Raw genomic sequence first — 17,856 nt, 5'->3', positions numbered from 1 at the left:
GAGGTAAACAATCTTGATGTGTCTTTTAATTGAAAAACACATTTTAAAAATAAGTTACGGCAAATATGTAACAATTATGAATCTAATACGATCATTTATATACTTCTGCTTTCATAATTAATAGTTACTGATTTTTGAAATGCGTTTTTCAATTAAAAGACATGTCAAGATCGCTTACCTTCTTTCAAGTTCTTTCTAATGCTAAAACAAACGAACTATAGAGAGGGTAGAGCATAAGCGATCGTCATTTATTTATAGTCTACATAATTATTTATTGTTGGGTGATGTTACTTCATCAGTTATTTTTAAAGAGCCAACTGCAGTTTCCTTACTTAATAACGCAGTGAGCCGCTGTGACCAGCCACCGGTCTGAGATGATGGCGGCCCCACAATGTGAGAGGGTGGCGAAGAATGGATAGTCACTTATGTTGGCCCTTGCCCCGTACAAAATACGAGACGATAATTCATCACCTGCAAGGAAATCCATAAATCCTGGCATGGTAAGTGCCGTGCCTACTCAATGGTTTTATATACGTAGATAGTACGTAGAACATTAGCAAAGTCTACAACTGCCCAACCAAGCCAAAAGCCTGGAGCAATAGTTCACATTTGCACAATATGCACATCAGACGCGAAGGTCTTATAACCCCAAGCGTTTAGGGCTTCCTAAAAATAAATGAGTAGGCATCTTTGCCTATTCTACTACTATTTATTTTTTTGTAAATTTCATAACCAATTCACACAGACCAAGGTATTTTGTTGAAAAACTGCCTACAAATTATAATATTGCCAGCTACAGCCGTAATAGTTTCTAATATTAAATACTTATCTACAATAAAAATAATTAATAAATCTTACCAGTATTGGTGCGTTGATAAGCATAAAGTGTAGTCAACACGTTAAACCAAATAATTGAAAGCAGCAACATCCTGGTTCAGTGGCGTAGCAGAATAAACAAGGGTTCACCATTTAACACATTTATACACTTAAGCTTATTTTAACCCGTTCAAAGCGCCGTCTGTGGGGTTTTACTTACCTACATATTATTATTAGAGTACCTTTGCTTGTGGCGTAACAGTCGTAACACCCTGCATTAATAAATTAACAACTAACGGATCTGTGCGCTGGCTCCTTTTGAAACCATTTTTGAAACTAAAGATAGGTAATAAAATTGATTACATAATTTCAGAAGAATGGGTTGAGAAATGCGGCCTGTAGAGAACAGTCGGATATACGAAAGTATTTTTGCCCAAGTTGAAAAGGAGACACTTTGCTCGGGCTTCGCGATCACTCGACATTCTAATTATAGGGTAGAGGGTAGGTTATTAAGTACTATAGTTCGTTTTTTTTAGCATTAGAAATTAGGTAAACAATCTTGATGTGTCTTTTAATTGAAAAACACATTTTAAAAATAAGTTACGGCAAATATGTAACAATTATGAATCTAATACGATCATTTATATTCTTCTGCTTTCATAAGTAATAGTATTTGAATTTTAAAAAGCGTTTTTCAATTAAAAGACATGTCAAGATCGCTTACCTTCTTGCAAGTTCTTTCTAATGCTAAAAAAAACGAACTATAAGGGTGGTATTGCACCTGCCCAATGTGTATTTGCATTGCACATGTCGCAAGACTCAGAGAGAGAATGAGACCTAATAATGCACAGTAAGAGCAAAGATAATATAGATATATACCTACAGGGTTATTGTCATAGTAAATTTTGTAGTCACAGTAAATTTACTGCCATCTATCGACACACGATTAAAACCAAAAACCGGGCAAGTGCGAGTCGGACTCGCGCACGAAGGGTTCCGTACCATAATGCAAAAAAAAACGAAAAAAAAAGCAAAAAAAACGGTCACCCATCCAAGTACTGACCACTCCCGACGTTGCTTAACTTTGGTCAAAAATCACGTTTGTTGTATGGGAGCCCCATTTAAATCTTTATTTTATTCTGTTTTTAGTATTTGTTGTTATAGCGGCAACAGAAATACATCATCTGTGAAAATTTCAACTGTCTAGCTATCACGGTTCGTGAGATACAGCCTGGTGACAGACAGACGGACGGACGGACGGACGGACGGACGGACGGACGGACGGACGGACGGACGGACGGACGGACGTACGGACGGATGGACGGACGGACGGACGGACAGCGAAGTCTTAGTAATAGGGTCCCGTTTTACCCTTTGGCTACGGAACCCTAAAAATGAAAATGTATATATATATATATATGTATATATTGATAATTCATTTTATTATTTTTATATGACTTTGACCCGCCGTGTTCTTTCACTGATATGTGTCAACGCCATCTAGTCAAGTATAGGCCAAAGGTGTGGCGCCATCTATTCGAGAATGACAATTTCTTGATTTCTAAGGGACGTTTTTTCCTTAGACTTGATTCTTCTTCTACGGAGTTACATATGTCTTTGGCACGAGTAGGTAATGTAATGACTGTAATGAGTGAATGCTTCGTTGCAGAAAGGGTGTTAAATTGGTTTATAGTTACATGTGTTAAGTATATTATTTTTATTACCTACCCTATCAAGCGTTTGGCATGTGGTATGCAACTAAATACTTAGGTACCTTATTTATTACCTAACATGTTAGGTAGGTATGTGTTGTTTTTTATGCAAATATAGGTATCTATACCTACACTAGCAAAACTGAATGTAAATAACATGAATTTCACATTACCTGGAAATGGCGTGAGGACATGACATGACATAAAATAGGGAGGTAGGTATTTACTGTAATCATCTTGTTTATAAATACACTCAAAGTGAAACCAAATACATTACAGTTTGCTCGGTGATGGAAATGTCAGTATCAATCAGTATAAGTATAGCTTTGGGAGATATCAACTATTTAATTAATGAATCACGGACATATATTGAACACATTCCTACTCAAAAATGACTAACAAAATAGATAGGTAGGTACCCAATACCAAATGATGCGATATCATGAAATTGCAAGTCATCGTCACACAACACATCATAGATCACAAAATAAAGGATGACTCACCTCGGCTAAGACCGGGCCATGCCCGGGCCGGCGGGGCGTCCGACATATTATGTAATTTTCTTTGACGGCTGATCGGTGATCACGTGGTGCTTTCCATATAAAACGATGCTCCGCGGCTTTGCTGATACGAGTAAATTGGGGTATAAATAATTAAATATCTAATACCTTTAAACGAGCAGTTCTTGTTTATAAATAGGTATATGTAAGTACATAAGTATCGAGAATCACGTTACGGAAACGGCTCTAATCGGAATTTCGATGAAATTTGCTATATGGGGGTTTTCTAGTTAGGTTTTATCTCTGGGAAAACGCACATTTTTGAGTTTGTATATGTTTTCCGAGCAAATCTCGGTCACCTAGATATTTAACAACTAAATAGTATATAGTGTAGACTTTCTATTGTAACTTATGTCATAGATATTATAAGTTACAATAGAAAGTGCGTTAACAATATAAATCTAATTATTGTGTGCATAAAAAATACAATTTTCACTTCTCATGCTCAAAAAGTGCACCTTTATGTCTTGCGTAGACGAAATAAAATCGCATTTTATGCTCTAGAGCATAAAAGTAAAATTAGTTCTAAGACTAAGGTAATCGGTCTCAACAGCCAAACAGTTAAAACATACCTATTGCACAATTTTACTGAGCAATAAAATTGTGTAGATGACAAAACTTGTTATATGAACTGATAAAACATTTATTACGTTAAATAATACAATTTTAAGCTTATTTCAATACAGTTGTGTGGTAGCAAGAAGAGAAATCTAATCTTCAAGGATGGGTATTCCACAGCCGTCTTCAGATCCAAATCTTTCTATCCTTCTTCTCGTTCCTCTAATTCTTAGATAGACAGCTCTGATGATTGATATTTGTATTTTGACTTTGATCCAGTTGATTATTTGTGAGTATGGTTTCGACCATTTTTCATGGAGCTTAAGGGATGTTCTTTTTATGAAGGATTCATATTCCGTTCCAACAGCGCCATCACAGGAGACCACAAGAGGAGTGAATGAGGCTCTGAGATCTTCTGCAGCCAGGTCGTATTTGCGATGTTTTTCGCGAGCGTGTATTTGGGCAATCGTGGGCCATGTGAGTAGACCATACGAGGCGGCGTCGGCATTTACAATGCGAACGTCAAAGAACGCCTTCCTCGCTGGCTCCCATACACTTTCCAGTAGTAAGTCGCTTATTAGCCCTGGTTGATCTAAGGTTGCGGCACGCATTATTGGCTCAGTAGTAGCCGAACCCCATGCTGGTTCAGCCCAACTTTTGATATCGTCTCTGTGTTGGTCGTGGCCTCTTTTTATGAGCCCTCCCTTCTTGCAATTAAGTGCATGGTTTAGGTTGAAGTTATTTTCACCACAGCCATCGCAGGTTAGTGGCAGGCTAGAAGGTTCATGCCCGTATCTGATCGCAAGGCCGTCACGAAACTGCGTTGCTGTTAGGTCGGTATCATCAGCTTTGGTCGGTAGTACTGTTAGCCACTGTGATGATTTTTTGTTAATTACCCTTTGGATGCAATTCTTTGTTTTTATTGTTAGCTTATCCATGATTGATTCTCAACTTGTTATATTATTTTATTTTTGCTACAATTTATTAGAAATCCGTATTTTCTGTCATTAAATTTAGTAAATCACATAAAATAGGAGTCGATTATCGTTCAAAAATGCTCCAAAATGTTTAACTTGGCAGAAAACCAAGCGTCTGAAACTCTGATCACATGATAAAAAAAAAATTAAAAAGTTAGTTGGCGGGAATTGGTTATGTATTCTTTCGCTTTACGACAATTTCGTGGTGTAAATTGCCGTGAAAAATATAATTATTTCCCTCGCAATCGAAGTGAAAAGCAGAGTGTACAACAAGGGCATAAATGTCCATTTTTACCCTCGTCTACTATTTTGGTCTTCGCTTCGCTCAGACCAAAAAATTGCCTCTGGTAAAAATGGGTCACTTTATGCCCTTGTTGTACAATCTACTATTTGACGATAGGTAAGTTTCTTGTCTGCAAGAATGTTCTGCAGCTTACTAGACTAGTGTATATATTTAGATACAGAAGAACTGAATAAAAACGAATGCAATATTATTTATAATTTATTTTGTGCCTTAAAATATCTTAAAAATAGAAATTCGTTCTTACAGAACGCATGTGTGATTGCAAACAACGGGGAGTGGACGCCGTGGGTGGCTACTTCTTCAACATGCTGTTGACGAGGCCCTTGAACGCTTCCAGGCCCTTTTCGTTGGCTTCCTGGTAGCCGGGAGCTGTGGATTTGACGGTCTCGTACCATCTGAAATTAATAAAACATGCTGGTAAAAATATTTTTCCTTTTTTGGCATCACTACAGTTTAGAATGTTTAGATAACTGAACTGTATCAAGGGCTAAAATTGGAATAGAGAATACGGGGTGGGGTGGATAGCTGTACCTGTGCATATTATTTGATGAGAAGAGTTTAAATTGATTCATTCATAAGTCCCTTTTCTGATAAAAATACAAGTAGCAGAGTAGGTATAAACTAAAAAAAATTCTAACATGTCATACTGATAGTGGACTATGATAGCTCAGATTTCAATTTTTTAGCTCTGAATCTACAAAGTAATACCTTATAGTAGGGTTAGTAAGGTCATTTAGCATGTACTTTAATAGTCTCAGGCGATGCCGCTTGGCACCATTGTTCCTTAGGTCAAACAAAGTTGATTATTTGGCCCGGTAGCCAGGAGATCGTACCATGCAGACCCCCCCAAAAAGGGGGGGTGAAAGGGTCGGCTCCCCAGATCCAATCTATGCTATATTCCTTCCTAGTCTTAGCAACTAGGGCAACCCAAGTAACACAAAAGTAGCTGAATATTGTTTGAATAATAGAGCATGCCGTACTGAATGCTGAATAAGGTAGCTGTATATCTTCTTAAGCGCTAATACAGACGTTATACAGAAGGTATGGGCGCAAAGTGGGCATGCCCACGCCGCTCAAATCTGAATAACAGTAATGTAATAGCTGTATAAGTGTGTGCCCACACATTGGATCGCTGAATAACACTTGTATAGAGGCTGTCATAAGCTTCTATACCGCTTTTAAACCAAAGTTATCCAGCTTTGTATAGAATGACTCAGTTAGTCACACGTTATGCAGCTTTTGGTTCAAAAGTGCATTGTTACAGAAAATATATTCAGCTATTTGTGTATGATTTGTCTTCCATTTTAATTTGTGAACTCGTGTCAAAGTGTAGTTTCAAAATAAGGAGGACATAACCCATATATTGATTTGATGTTTACATAACATCAATTTCATTGCGCATGCGACTTTACTGTAAATATATATATATATATATATATATATATATATATATATATATATATATATTATTTAAAATTTTAAAGCGCCGCGTAAATAATGCACGGTTTAGAAAGTAAATATAGAAAATTTAGTACTCCACTTTTAAATTTGTAATTTTTTTGCGGTGTTTAGATGTTTTAGTGATAGAAAATGTACTTTAACAAGTTATGCTACGATAAAACTAGTTTTATAAATGAATATAAATGGGTTTATCAGTTCATTTTAAATTCCTATTTAATTGTAGAGGTTAGAATATGAGCAACCGTAATGGCGTCCGACTGTGCTGAATATAAGCTGCTGCCACAGCTATTATGTGCTAAATTTCTGAATAGGCATTCACATTATTCGCGTTACTAAGCTACATGTTAGATAATATTTAAGTTATATGATAAATCTGGGGGCACGGCAGATTACACAGTTATTTTTTCCGTTATCAGTTCCGACAAATATGTAGTAGGTAAAGGTACACGCAAAGATGTACGACGTGAGTACGAAGATGTATATAGTATGAGTATGATATGGTTACGAGTATGGTATGAATATGAATATGGTATAGGTGCGAAGGTGCGGGTATATTAGTAGCGGGTATCACGGGTATGAGTACAAGTATAGTTTGGTATGGGCAGTATTGTTTAGGTATGAGTACGAGTATAGTGTGGGATGGATATGAGTAGACTCACTTGAAACCTAAAAACAGTCAGTTCAAAATCGACAGGAGAACCGATTTCGCTATATTTTAATGGGGGTGATTATTTTATTTTTCACATACCCAGTCCAGTCTACAAGTTTTTAATGCAACAATATCAATAACTAGCATTTGACACCTTGTTTGCCAACTAGCAACAACCTTAAATGGCCATTGGTAAACTTTATCTCGTTGCAGTAAGGTATGCAAATGGTCCGTTAACAGTATTTACGATGGAAGCTAGTAATTGTTTACGTAAAATAACCAATCGAAAAGAATTGTTAAGAAAAATAAACCTCGATTTTTTTAATAATGATTGGATTAAAGAATAAATACTAGTGATGTACCGACTATTGATTTGGCCGACTAGCCGACTAGCCGACTAGTCGGCGCTCAAATGGCCGATTAGTCGGCCGACTAGTCGGCTAGTCGGCCAGATCATTAGTTTCGTATAAGTTCAGGTGCAAAACTATATTTTTGCTCCTTTGGTTGCGCTATTCATCATATTAGCTTGGCTAAAAGGTGTTCTCTACAGGTTCAAAGACCTATCACAACAATCCTCGTTCAATTTCTATCTTTAGATCTTTTATTTTGCGATCCTGAACAGACCGTCAGTACAGCTTGTAGGAGGTATTTCCAAGGCTCTATTTCCCGTACGTAATCGCCAGTTAAGAACCTATCCCCTGTGGTCAGCGTCTTTACGAGCAACGTGCCCTGTCTAAGTCTCTAAATTTAGCAATAACATTAATAGTTCCTCGTGGCTCCACCATTAAAAAAAACCAAAAACAGAATAATGATAATAAAAAATTAACTATAGAAGTTGCACATGAAATTACACGAGAATCAGTTGAGATCGGCCTATAGAGGAAAAAACCAGCCCCCCAACATACGATAATGATCAAACGGTAAATAATATGAACAAAAGTTTTCGTATGCAACCCTGAATAGATATTTTAGTAAAATAAACATAAAACGTATGGTAAATATTGACTGTTGATTTCTATTTTTTCTGTTTTTCTTTCACTAATAAAGTGCCGACTAATCGGCCATTTTTGCCGACTAGTCGCCGACTAATCGCCGACTACAAATGTGGCCGGATAGTCGGCTTTCCCGACTAGTCGGCGACTAGTCGGTACATCCCTAATAAATACGCAAGATGCGTTCAAAATAAACTAAAAAACAAGCTCAAGCTCAAGGCAATCAGGCTCAAGTAGCACCGTTGACCGTGTATAAAGCTACGAAACCCTCTCCACCGCGCACTTGTTGATACTAAGCAGTAGTTTGAATAGCGTTTATCATTGCGTTCATTTTGCAGCTTTTAGCAAGAAAAGATAGTACATGTGTACTAAAATCGCTATAACTTAAGTATAAGTGTTGTTTTAGTATTTATTATTCAGACGTTATGTCTATAAAAGCCATAATTAACCCATATATGCAGCTACTGAATAACAAATAAGATTTGGATTTCATTACAGCTTCCAGTAATAGCGTCCACCTTTATTCAAAAACTAGCATTAAAACAGAAACTGCAACCGCTTTTATACAGTTGAAAGTCTCCACCGACGCTTCTTTTCAGCATTTAGTAGCCACTATCACATTTTTCTTAATATTGTCTGCTTAATATCTCACAACACAGAATATATACAGCTAATTGCTGCTAATGCCGCTATTATGCAGCTTTTAGTAACCACAAATGCTTTAAGCTGAATAATGTCCGACTAACTGTGTAAGAAATAAGTAATATTCAGGTTAAATATGCAAAACCGATACTATGCAAAATTTATTCAGCATTAATTGATATATATATAGGCCCCACTAGGCCCACATATTTATTTATTCCGAATTTAGTAATTTCCACCGCTTATACACAAAATTTATGCAATCATAATTTGAATAAGATGATAATTTTACTCTATTATCCTGCTTGTGAAGTTATATATCATTTTCGTATAAATTAGGGACGAGGAATTCATTTTTGAAATAATTATTATGCCTGTCCATACAAAAAAAATATTTTTGTACAAAAAATGAAAATGTTATGTAATTTTTTGTGACAACTTTGGATGTTACAATCACAGTGTGGCGATTTGCACTAAATAAAAATATGGACGATGTAGCCCATGTATTCTTTATTCTGGAAAATATCACTTTAAAGTAGGCATTCATACATTTTTTCGTATATTCATAAGCAAATCCTCCTCCTCATTGCTGAAGGTCGTGAAGTCCCAGTGGAATCAACTTTCTTCTGACGGTATCTCGCCATCTGTTTCGGTTCTTGCATGGCATCGTGTAGTGCGACGTGCAGTTGGGTGTCTAGGTAGGTGAGATAGGTATGCTTACCTCTTAACGTTAGAGTATTTCTTAAAGTCGATGTCGGTGGCCTCGAAGCTAGACACGCTGGCGATGAGGCTCAGGTCGGCGAGGGTCAGGTTGGGGCCGGCCACGTACTTCTGGCCCTCGAGGAACGTGTCCAGGAACTTGAGCGCTTCCTCGATCTTTTGTAGCTTGCCCTGGTCGGCGGGCGCGCCACCGAACAGCTGTGGGTACTGGAAATAAAAATATGGGGTATAAATATAGTTTGTTCGATGAAGGCTAACTAACCTCCTGAGTTGTAAAATAACGTGAAATCATCACTATTAAAAGTACCTAATAAGGTTAATGCTCGAATTAATCATCGCTACGTGAAATAAATTATGGGTTCTATTCAAGCCTTAGCCGTACCGTACCTTGTACCTACAAATGAGTACTAATAGCAATAAAAAATAATGCAACAAGTTGACTGTAAAATGCAGTCAGGATCATAACATTCATTACCAAATACAGACGATAGGGGACGGCCGGCCGCTTCTCCATACAAACGTAGGACCCCTTTTCCTCTCAGGATATGGACAAAATAGAAAATATTTTTACATAATTTGATGTATATTAACCATAGCTACTCGTATGACCCTACGTTTGATTTTTTTAGATTGTTTGAATATTGTAAAAATTAGGAGCGAAAAACAGATTTTATACACATTCTTAAACGCTCCTAACTTTAATAATAATTAAAAATTCGAATAAAAACTAACGCAGGGGCATAGCTGTGGTTGATATACAACAGATTGTATCAAAATATATTCAATAATGTTAATATCCAGATAGGAAAATGACGACTACATTTGTATGAAAAGGCGGTTTCGCGTGGGTCCTCCACTTTCGTCTTAAGGAGACATCCAAAACACTAAAATAAAAGACTTACGAAGTAATCAGCGAATCTCTGGTACAGTGTTCCAATGTCGAAGTACAGCCGCTGGTCTACGAGGGCCCGCGCGCGGGGCTCCTCGGGGTAGAGGGTGCTGCCCTTGCCGTACTTGTTGGCCAGGTACGTGATGATGGCGCGCGACTCCCACAGCGAGAGCCCGTCGTCCACCAGCGTGGGGACTGTGTGCTGGGGGTTCAGCTGTTGGAAAATTTAGTTTATTAGTTAGGACGGTTAAGGTTTCGTCACACAGGCGCGTTTTCCGGGCGGGGCGTGAGCGCGGCGGCGTGAGCGTTTTATATGTAAAAGCGGCGCACCCCGCTCACGCGCTGCCCGCAAAACGCGCCTGTGTGACGGAGCCTTTAGGCCATATATTTCAAACTCTTCTAGTCTGTTTTTTACTTTCGTGAATCGATTATATTTTCTTCTCTGTTCAGTTCCGTTACCACCAATTTTATGTCCGTACACTTGTAGGTACTAATACTGTACCTACCTGCCATGACCGACTTCATTCGTTCGATCGTCTTTTTGCCTCTGTATCACTCGAATACGCAAAACCGATAGAGAGGCAGATAACGAATTTTCAATTCAATTCGATTTTTGCGATAGGCCCTGTGAATTGCCTGGGCCGAGTTGCGTTGCGTGCGAACCTGCGAACTGGTGCGGTGGAACCAATTACGTTTCGTAATAACCAGTTCAAGGCAGTTCGGGGCCAAAAGGAAGTACTTACCATTACTCTCGAGTAGAGTAATGCATGCCTGCATACTATGAATTCTAGAACAGTAACTCGTACCATGTAAAAAATCTTGATAAACATAGTAACTAAACGTATGTAGGTATATGTACCCTAACTCCCCAATCGAAATCGCATGCTTAAACCAGTGTCACGAAACAATTATCTTTATCATTATTATCGCAATGGTGTTGTGTGTTGTAATCATGGTAAATAGTAAGCGTCCTCGTAACGGATCGTTGAACCCCGCAATTCCTTTGTAAAGTCAGTTTGCTGTAAAACAATCGTTAAAACTTATGACATTAAAGTCTTATTTGAGTTATTTGCCAATAGAACTCGTGATAGGTTAATTCTTATATTCTTAAAATGTTATTTATACCATGCTTCACCATTCATTCATGTTACAAACTTCTCACATAGGTCTACCACAGCGGTCGGCAACCTTTTAGCAGCCAAGGGCTACATAGTAGTTAACGAAGTTGACGCGGGCCGCACATTGTTATTTTTTATGACTTTATTAGACATGTGTTAGACATTGACGTTTGTCCTCTGGTCTACCAGATAGGCGCTCGGCGCTTGTAGGGTGGTATTTCACCTATCCAATTTCTTTGTCCAATGTGTATTGCGTCTCACATTTTGTCATGAGTCACTCATGTCATGAAACACGGAAAATAACTGTTAGTTAATTGCTGACACGAGAATATCAAATTCCTTAATTAAATAATTGTTGGTGTTAATTAGGTTTATCTAAGGATTCTAAGGTAATAGGTATTATATATATGAGAGTAATTAGGTACCTATTGTTATTTTCCTTGTTTACTTCTAAAGTATTAAAAGAATAATTATTATAAACTGAAATAAGTAGCTGAGTTTCGATATTGGTATTGTTTTGTCTTATTAATAAAATTAGCTAAGACATAGAATAGGTATAGAATGGTTCCATCCTCGTATGCAAAAATACCCTGGAAAACGGTGCCTAGCCAAGGTGACAATCGTTTGCAAACGCTTTGTGTCTCTCATCACTCTTCCATATTAGTGCGACTGCGACAATGACTGATGTTGTGTTTCGTTCGCTACGGAGCGTAAACAATTGGCAAGTTGGCTACGCACCCAGTTCTGAGTAAAATTGAATGTAGGTTATTCTTAGGTAGGTAGGTATTTTACCTACACAGGTAAAGTTTACCCGTAAAAAACTACTACGTCAATGAGGGCATTTCCGGCATACTTTTTTATAAGTTCACTTTGGCTGGTCATAATGTATGAGTTATACCTATACTTAAGTGAGTCAAAACAAAAATGGCTGGCAATATATGAACTAGGGAAAGTTCCGGCAAATTCCGATTTTTCCCGTTTCGTAATTGACTTGATTATACTAAAATGAATTCTGTTTATAGGTGAATAGAATTCATTTTTAGTTTAGGGTGGCCAGTTATTGGCCAGTGGCCAGTTACTGGCGAATTACCCTATGTCATGTAAGTCATGTTTTATAAGTAGGTAGGTTTATCCTTTACTTACTTACTTGTCCAACTTACTCGTGACGTTATAGTTTCAAAGTTTTGGAATAACCGTTATAAGATAGTGCTGGGCCAAAACAAAGTCGTCAAATTATTTCTTATCGATATTTAAAAAATATTTCTTAAAAATTGCTTGTGGTCCTAAGTTTATGTTCATACTTCATAAGGGAATGTCTCGAAGCTAATGCTGAACCAGTTGGCCTCTAAATTCCTACGATGCTAATTAAGTTATATGCAAGGAATCTAACACAACATTTGGAAACGTTAGAATATATGTAGTTTAGAATTAGATATATTTTTAAGCAAGCATTTTTATTATTTTACTTATTTATTTTATTAAAACTGTCTGGAATTTATGGCAATCTTACTACATATATTTTATGCCTATTTAGGCTGTGAATTTGGATTATTATAATTTAAATTAACGATTGATCGACGGAATGAAACATAAACCTTAATATCTAACATCCGCTGTGAATATTTAATTGTTTTACATCCTTACCTTCAGGTATTCAGGCTTGAGTTGTTCTCCGTGGTGGAGGTCCACCAACTTGAGGTTCAGGTTGACGTTGAGGGCTTTGGCCGCCAGGAGCACCGCTCTGCAGGGAGCCGAGCCGGGTACGTAGTATAGGTCTGGCATGTTTCTGTGGATATAGTGAATTGTTTACTCGTCGTTGGGTTTATAAAAAAGTACCTACCTATTTACCGACACGCTTAGAAACGTCCACTAAAGGTATTTTGTCAGTCTAATGATTTGTAATTCAGGGCAGAATAAAAAACCTGTGCGCCTTTACGGGACACACACTCATATTAAATGTTTTCATTTATTATTTATTGCATTATTAATACCTACTGGAAAAGCAATTACGGGACCCAAGTAACAATTTGTGGTACTATAGTGGTCAATAGAACGTTTCCTAAATACCACCTAAGGTCCTATAAAAGACCTAAGAAGGTTGTATAAAGCCGAAATGGCGCATCTTTAGTGCCATTCAGTGATATAGTAGACCTGTAGCAGTGTCAGCCGTGACGTTTTAGGTCTATAAAAGTGATGTAATGCATGACTCTTGTGCTAATTTGTTGTCAGAAACGCCATTATAGTGTTAATTTATACTATAGTAGCATTTGAGATTCCATTATAGTGCTTGTTTTATACTATAGTAGTATTTGAAATTCTATTATAGTGCTTTTTTATACTATTGTAGAATTCATAGTTCCTTTACTACTTGTTGTGTGTTTACTTCACAAAAACGGTACTAAGTAAAATGGTGATAAATAAAGACGTTATATTAATATGCGCCATTTAGATGTCGAATAATTCGGTCTTTAGTGCAAAAAGTATATGGGACGGAAGTTTTACCGTTAGAATAGTATTAGGTTAATGAGGAATTTTAAATGCCCCCTCGATTTATTTATGTTTTTAATAAAATAATTTAATAAAATATTATGATATTCACCATAGTTACTACTATACAGCCAAGAAGTAAATCCGACGCTTTTATAGGCTAACTATAGAACTTAGGACGAAATATTCACCGCCATCATGATTAAAATTAGGGTTCCAAAAGAATTTTGCTGTGACCCAGTTGCACCTACAAACTCTTTAGAAAGATATAGGATTTTTTTTTAATTTAGATGTAGTCATTACTGTTGTTTCCTTTTTCAATGAGATTGGTAAAAAAAATGTGCTAATAATGGATGTCGATAAATATCTAAACCGTCACGATTTTATGCTTGTATTAAATCATTGATGATAAATCTCACCTACAACCACTAATATCACTGGGGTCTTTTTTATCAATTCATTAAAATATAAAAATATTTTGTACGGAACCACATTATGTGGCTTAGGCCTGAACTTATATAAGCAAGATATAAGTAGCCATTACAGATCAAATTGATCATTTACAAGTAGTCGTTTTCTACCTTTATGTATCTAACTCGGTTTATAAAAGACATAAAAACTCAGCTATAACGCTGTTGTCTTTTAAAAGAAAAAACAAAACCACTATACAACAGTTTTGTGATATAAAAGAGTCATTGTGACGTTTACAGCGATGAGATATAATAGGGATTTAAAAACTACTAAAGCGCTTTTTAACGCTATAAATATGTCCCAAAAACGCTACTATAGAGCAAAACAGTTCTATAATAGTGTTCATATGACTACTAAAGTATTATGTACTATAGCAGTGATCTCTAAAGCCACTATATCCTATAATCGTTGTATAGTTGGGTTTTTGTCACTGTTTAAACACAAAACTATAGCGGCTTGCAGGGAACCTTAATAGCGCAAACTACTAAAGTATTATGTACTATAGCAGTGATCTCTAAAGCCACTATATCCTAAAATCGTTGTATAGTTGGGTTTTTCTCACTGTTAAAACACAAAACTATAGCGGCTTGCAGGGAACCTTAATAGCGCAAACTACTAAAGTATTATGTACTATAGCAGTCATCTCTAAAGCCACTATATCCTAAAATCGTTGTATAGTTGGGTTTTTGTCACTATTAAAACACAAAACTATAGCGGCTTGGCAGGGAACCTTAATAGCGCAAATTAGTTGCATAAAAGTGATTCCAAATACTATTATACAGTAATATTGCTCTATAGTGATTATATTTGAACCTGTTATAGTACACGCCTGTAACGGCTCTATAAAATGATGATGTAAACCTTTACATCAATTGCTTATAGAATATATTAGCTGTATAAGCCTATAGAGCAAAAAGGTGTTGCCAAGCGCTTTTATACGACAGGTGGTCATCTCTGAAACCTTAATACGACGTCTATACAAGCTTTTAGCGATAAAAACTAAAATTATAGGACTAAAATGTTACTTGGGGAGCCAATCCATCGACGTTAATAAAAACATTGATGTTTAAAAGTGCCGGTATACATAGTAATGAATATAAATAAAAGCACTAGGTATATTCACAGTTATGCTGTTATATTGGGCGATTCAATTCGGGCCTCTAATAGCCATAGCATGACATGACATTTTTAAAATGAAGCCGTTATCGTTTTTTTTTTTCATTTTTTATATATATACATTTAAATAGCTAAACTCTCTAAAAAAACATCCATTGAATGAAAACCGTATCGCACTCTATCTAGGTATACTGTGAAATTTGACCAAATAAAAATAAACTAACTTCACTTTTCACAATATGGTGTAGGTACTTAAGTAGGTATTCAATTTGTTCTAATAGCGAAAGTCAAAATAAATTCTAATTAAATATTGGAAAATTAAAAGAACAACGCAACCTAAACTTCTGGTTGCCTACTAGGTACAAGCTACTTCCTAGTTGGGCTACAAATTTGGTAAGCGGTTTTTTGCTGTCTAAAATCGTTTCCAACACTACTTTTATATTAGCCTTGGCATTGGATTGTACGAATTAAATATTTGTTTTGCAAAGAAACACATGGATGGAAATGAAAGTATTATTGATTATGAGATAGGAGTTGTTAATTATGTATGTAGGGGCTCAGTACCTATACTTAAATATAGTTTTGTAGGTATCTATAATGGATCAAATTGTTCTATTGGCACTGCCAGCTTTTAATTTATTTACCTACGAATAAAAATGTTACCTTTATGTGCAAATAAATATAGGCCTATACGCGGCCGACAATCAGTAAAATTGCTGGTATTGGACTTGAATAAACTATCAATGAATAAGTAAACAAAGAAACGTTACCAATCTAATCTAATGGATTACGGAAATATGGTAGGTATCTATATTTCCGTAATCCATTAGATTATTTTTAGATTACTTACTTATAAAGGGTATTTACGTGTAACTTTTTAAATAATAATTTCGCATGTTCGTGAGTTCCGTGACCGGCACTTGTAACCTTTTGTGTTACGAATAGTAGGTATTACATCAATTAAGTAACAAGGAACCGGTTTATACTGAGACGGTATCGCCATGCCGGCCAGCGTTGGAGAATCAACTTTTTGTAAAACAGTTGTGACTGTGTGGTTTGACCCAAAGTCGTTCTTAATTATCTACATAACATTAAGCCACAGTTTTTTTCTTATAATCATAATCAACATTTCTTTTTTACCCTTTTTTCGTAACATTACCCTTAATTAAACTCTGGGAAATACTTAGCTACGATTAAAAAACCAAACAATTAAATTTAAACTAAAACCTGTTAGATTGTTGGTAAAAAAAAAGTTTAATTAGAATTTGTAATATGTACTTAGAGAATATTGGCGTGGGAAGCAAGTGGAATGTTAAAACGAAAATGTTTTGCCCGTTACATGCTAATGGAGTACAGCAAGTAACAGGCAAAACTGGTTCAACTTTAACTGCTCGCTTTCACTGCATTGTTCAATATACAGTTCGAAAATGGTGTTTTTTAATTTGAACTGATTAAGCGACATATTTTGTCTAGTAGGTAGGTATTTTCGGTTCGGTATTGTGTATCCCAATACTTTCATAATTTTGACTGAAAGCTATATAGAGGTAAGTAATACATTATAATTGAAATAAAATACTCAAATTCACATTTTTCACTAAACTCATCGTTTATCTACCGAAACGATAGCGCTCCATCCACATTTAACATGAAGAACTTATAATTATTGTTTAATTCATATAATTACACTGAATGTAGATATTTGTAATTTTTAACTTTACGACAAGATCATCTCATCTCCACAAAAATGCATCCTGGGTAACACATTATACGTTACACGGGAGGGATGTAGGAAATAATATGAATTATCGTATCGATACGATTAAATTTAATCTAATGAATTTTCTCCTCACTATTCTCGTCACTAGTCATTGAGAACTGCGCTGTTTAGGTACTAAAGAGCAATAAGCGTCTGAAAATGAACATTTTACTATTTTTACTTTCATACACTAGAGAATAAGAATTTCTAATACAAATACTCGACCTACACTCGACTAAAATTATTTAGACAGTAGTTTTAATACTTTTAATGGAATAAAAAATGAAATCTCCTGTTTTGAAAATTATTTAGCTATGTACCATTTACTTTGCTCACCGTGTTACGAAAGTTATTTATTTGTTTTTAAGGTTACAATATTTTTTATCCTGTTATGTGGTGAATAAAACTTACGTTTAGTGTGCGGCACGCGAGCAGTCCAAAACAGAGTCACGGAGTGCGCGGCGGGAGGCAGGCGTCGCTTTTATAGCCTGCTAACCCGCGCGGCGGCCAGACGCCGGTTAGAATGATTACCACTTAAAAAAACAGACGGTTTACCTATCGGCTATCGGCGAGGCGTTCATGGCAACCATTCCCATTAGGTTGGAATTTAAACACATTTGAGGCCCTT

General features: G+C 36.3%; 2 protein-coding genes and 1 long non-coding RNA gene across 3 annotated transcripts in view; 2 read left to right on the top strand and 1 right to left on the bottom strand.

Annotated features, from left to right (window-relative positions):
- The window catches only part of LOC134804118 (uncharacterized), an 805,015-nt gene that overhangs the window by 112,938 nt on the left and 674,221 nt on the right, over positions 1-17,856 (top strand). The gene's annotated exons all lie outside the window — the stretch shown is intronic.
- The window catches only part of LOC134803971 (uncharacterized), a 460,442-nt gene that overhangs the window by 389,488 nt on the left and 53,098 nt on the right, over positions 1-17,856 (top strand). The gene's annotated exons all lie outside the window — the stretch shown is intronic.
- Positions 5,096-17,748, bottom strand: LOC134803813 (glutathione S-transferase 1-1-like). Its single transcript, XM_063776653.1, has 5 exons — positions 17,640-17,748; positions 13,043-13,184; positions 10,294-10,494; positions 9,393-9,598; positions 5,096-5,322 (listed from the first exon to the last, which is right to left on the bottom strand). Exons 2-5 carry the CDS (start codon positions 13,178-13,180, stop codon positions 5,220-5,222), a joined length of 648 nt encoding a protein of 215 aa, XP_063632723.1. The 5' UTR covers positions 13,181-13,184; positions 17,640-17,748; the 3' UTR covers positions 5,096-5,219.

This window comes from Cydia splendana, chromosome 2 (genome assembly GCF_910591565.1).
Source record: "Cydia splendana chromosome 2, ilCydSple1.2, whole genome shotgun sequence".
Lineage (NCBI taxonomy): Eukaryota > Metazoa > Arthropoda > Insecta > Lepidoptera > Tortricidae > Cydia > Cydia splendana.
This window is presented reverse-complemented; position numbering and strand designations above follow the sequence as displayed.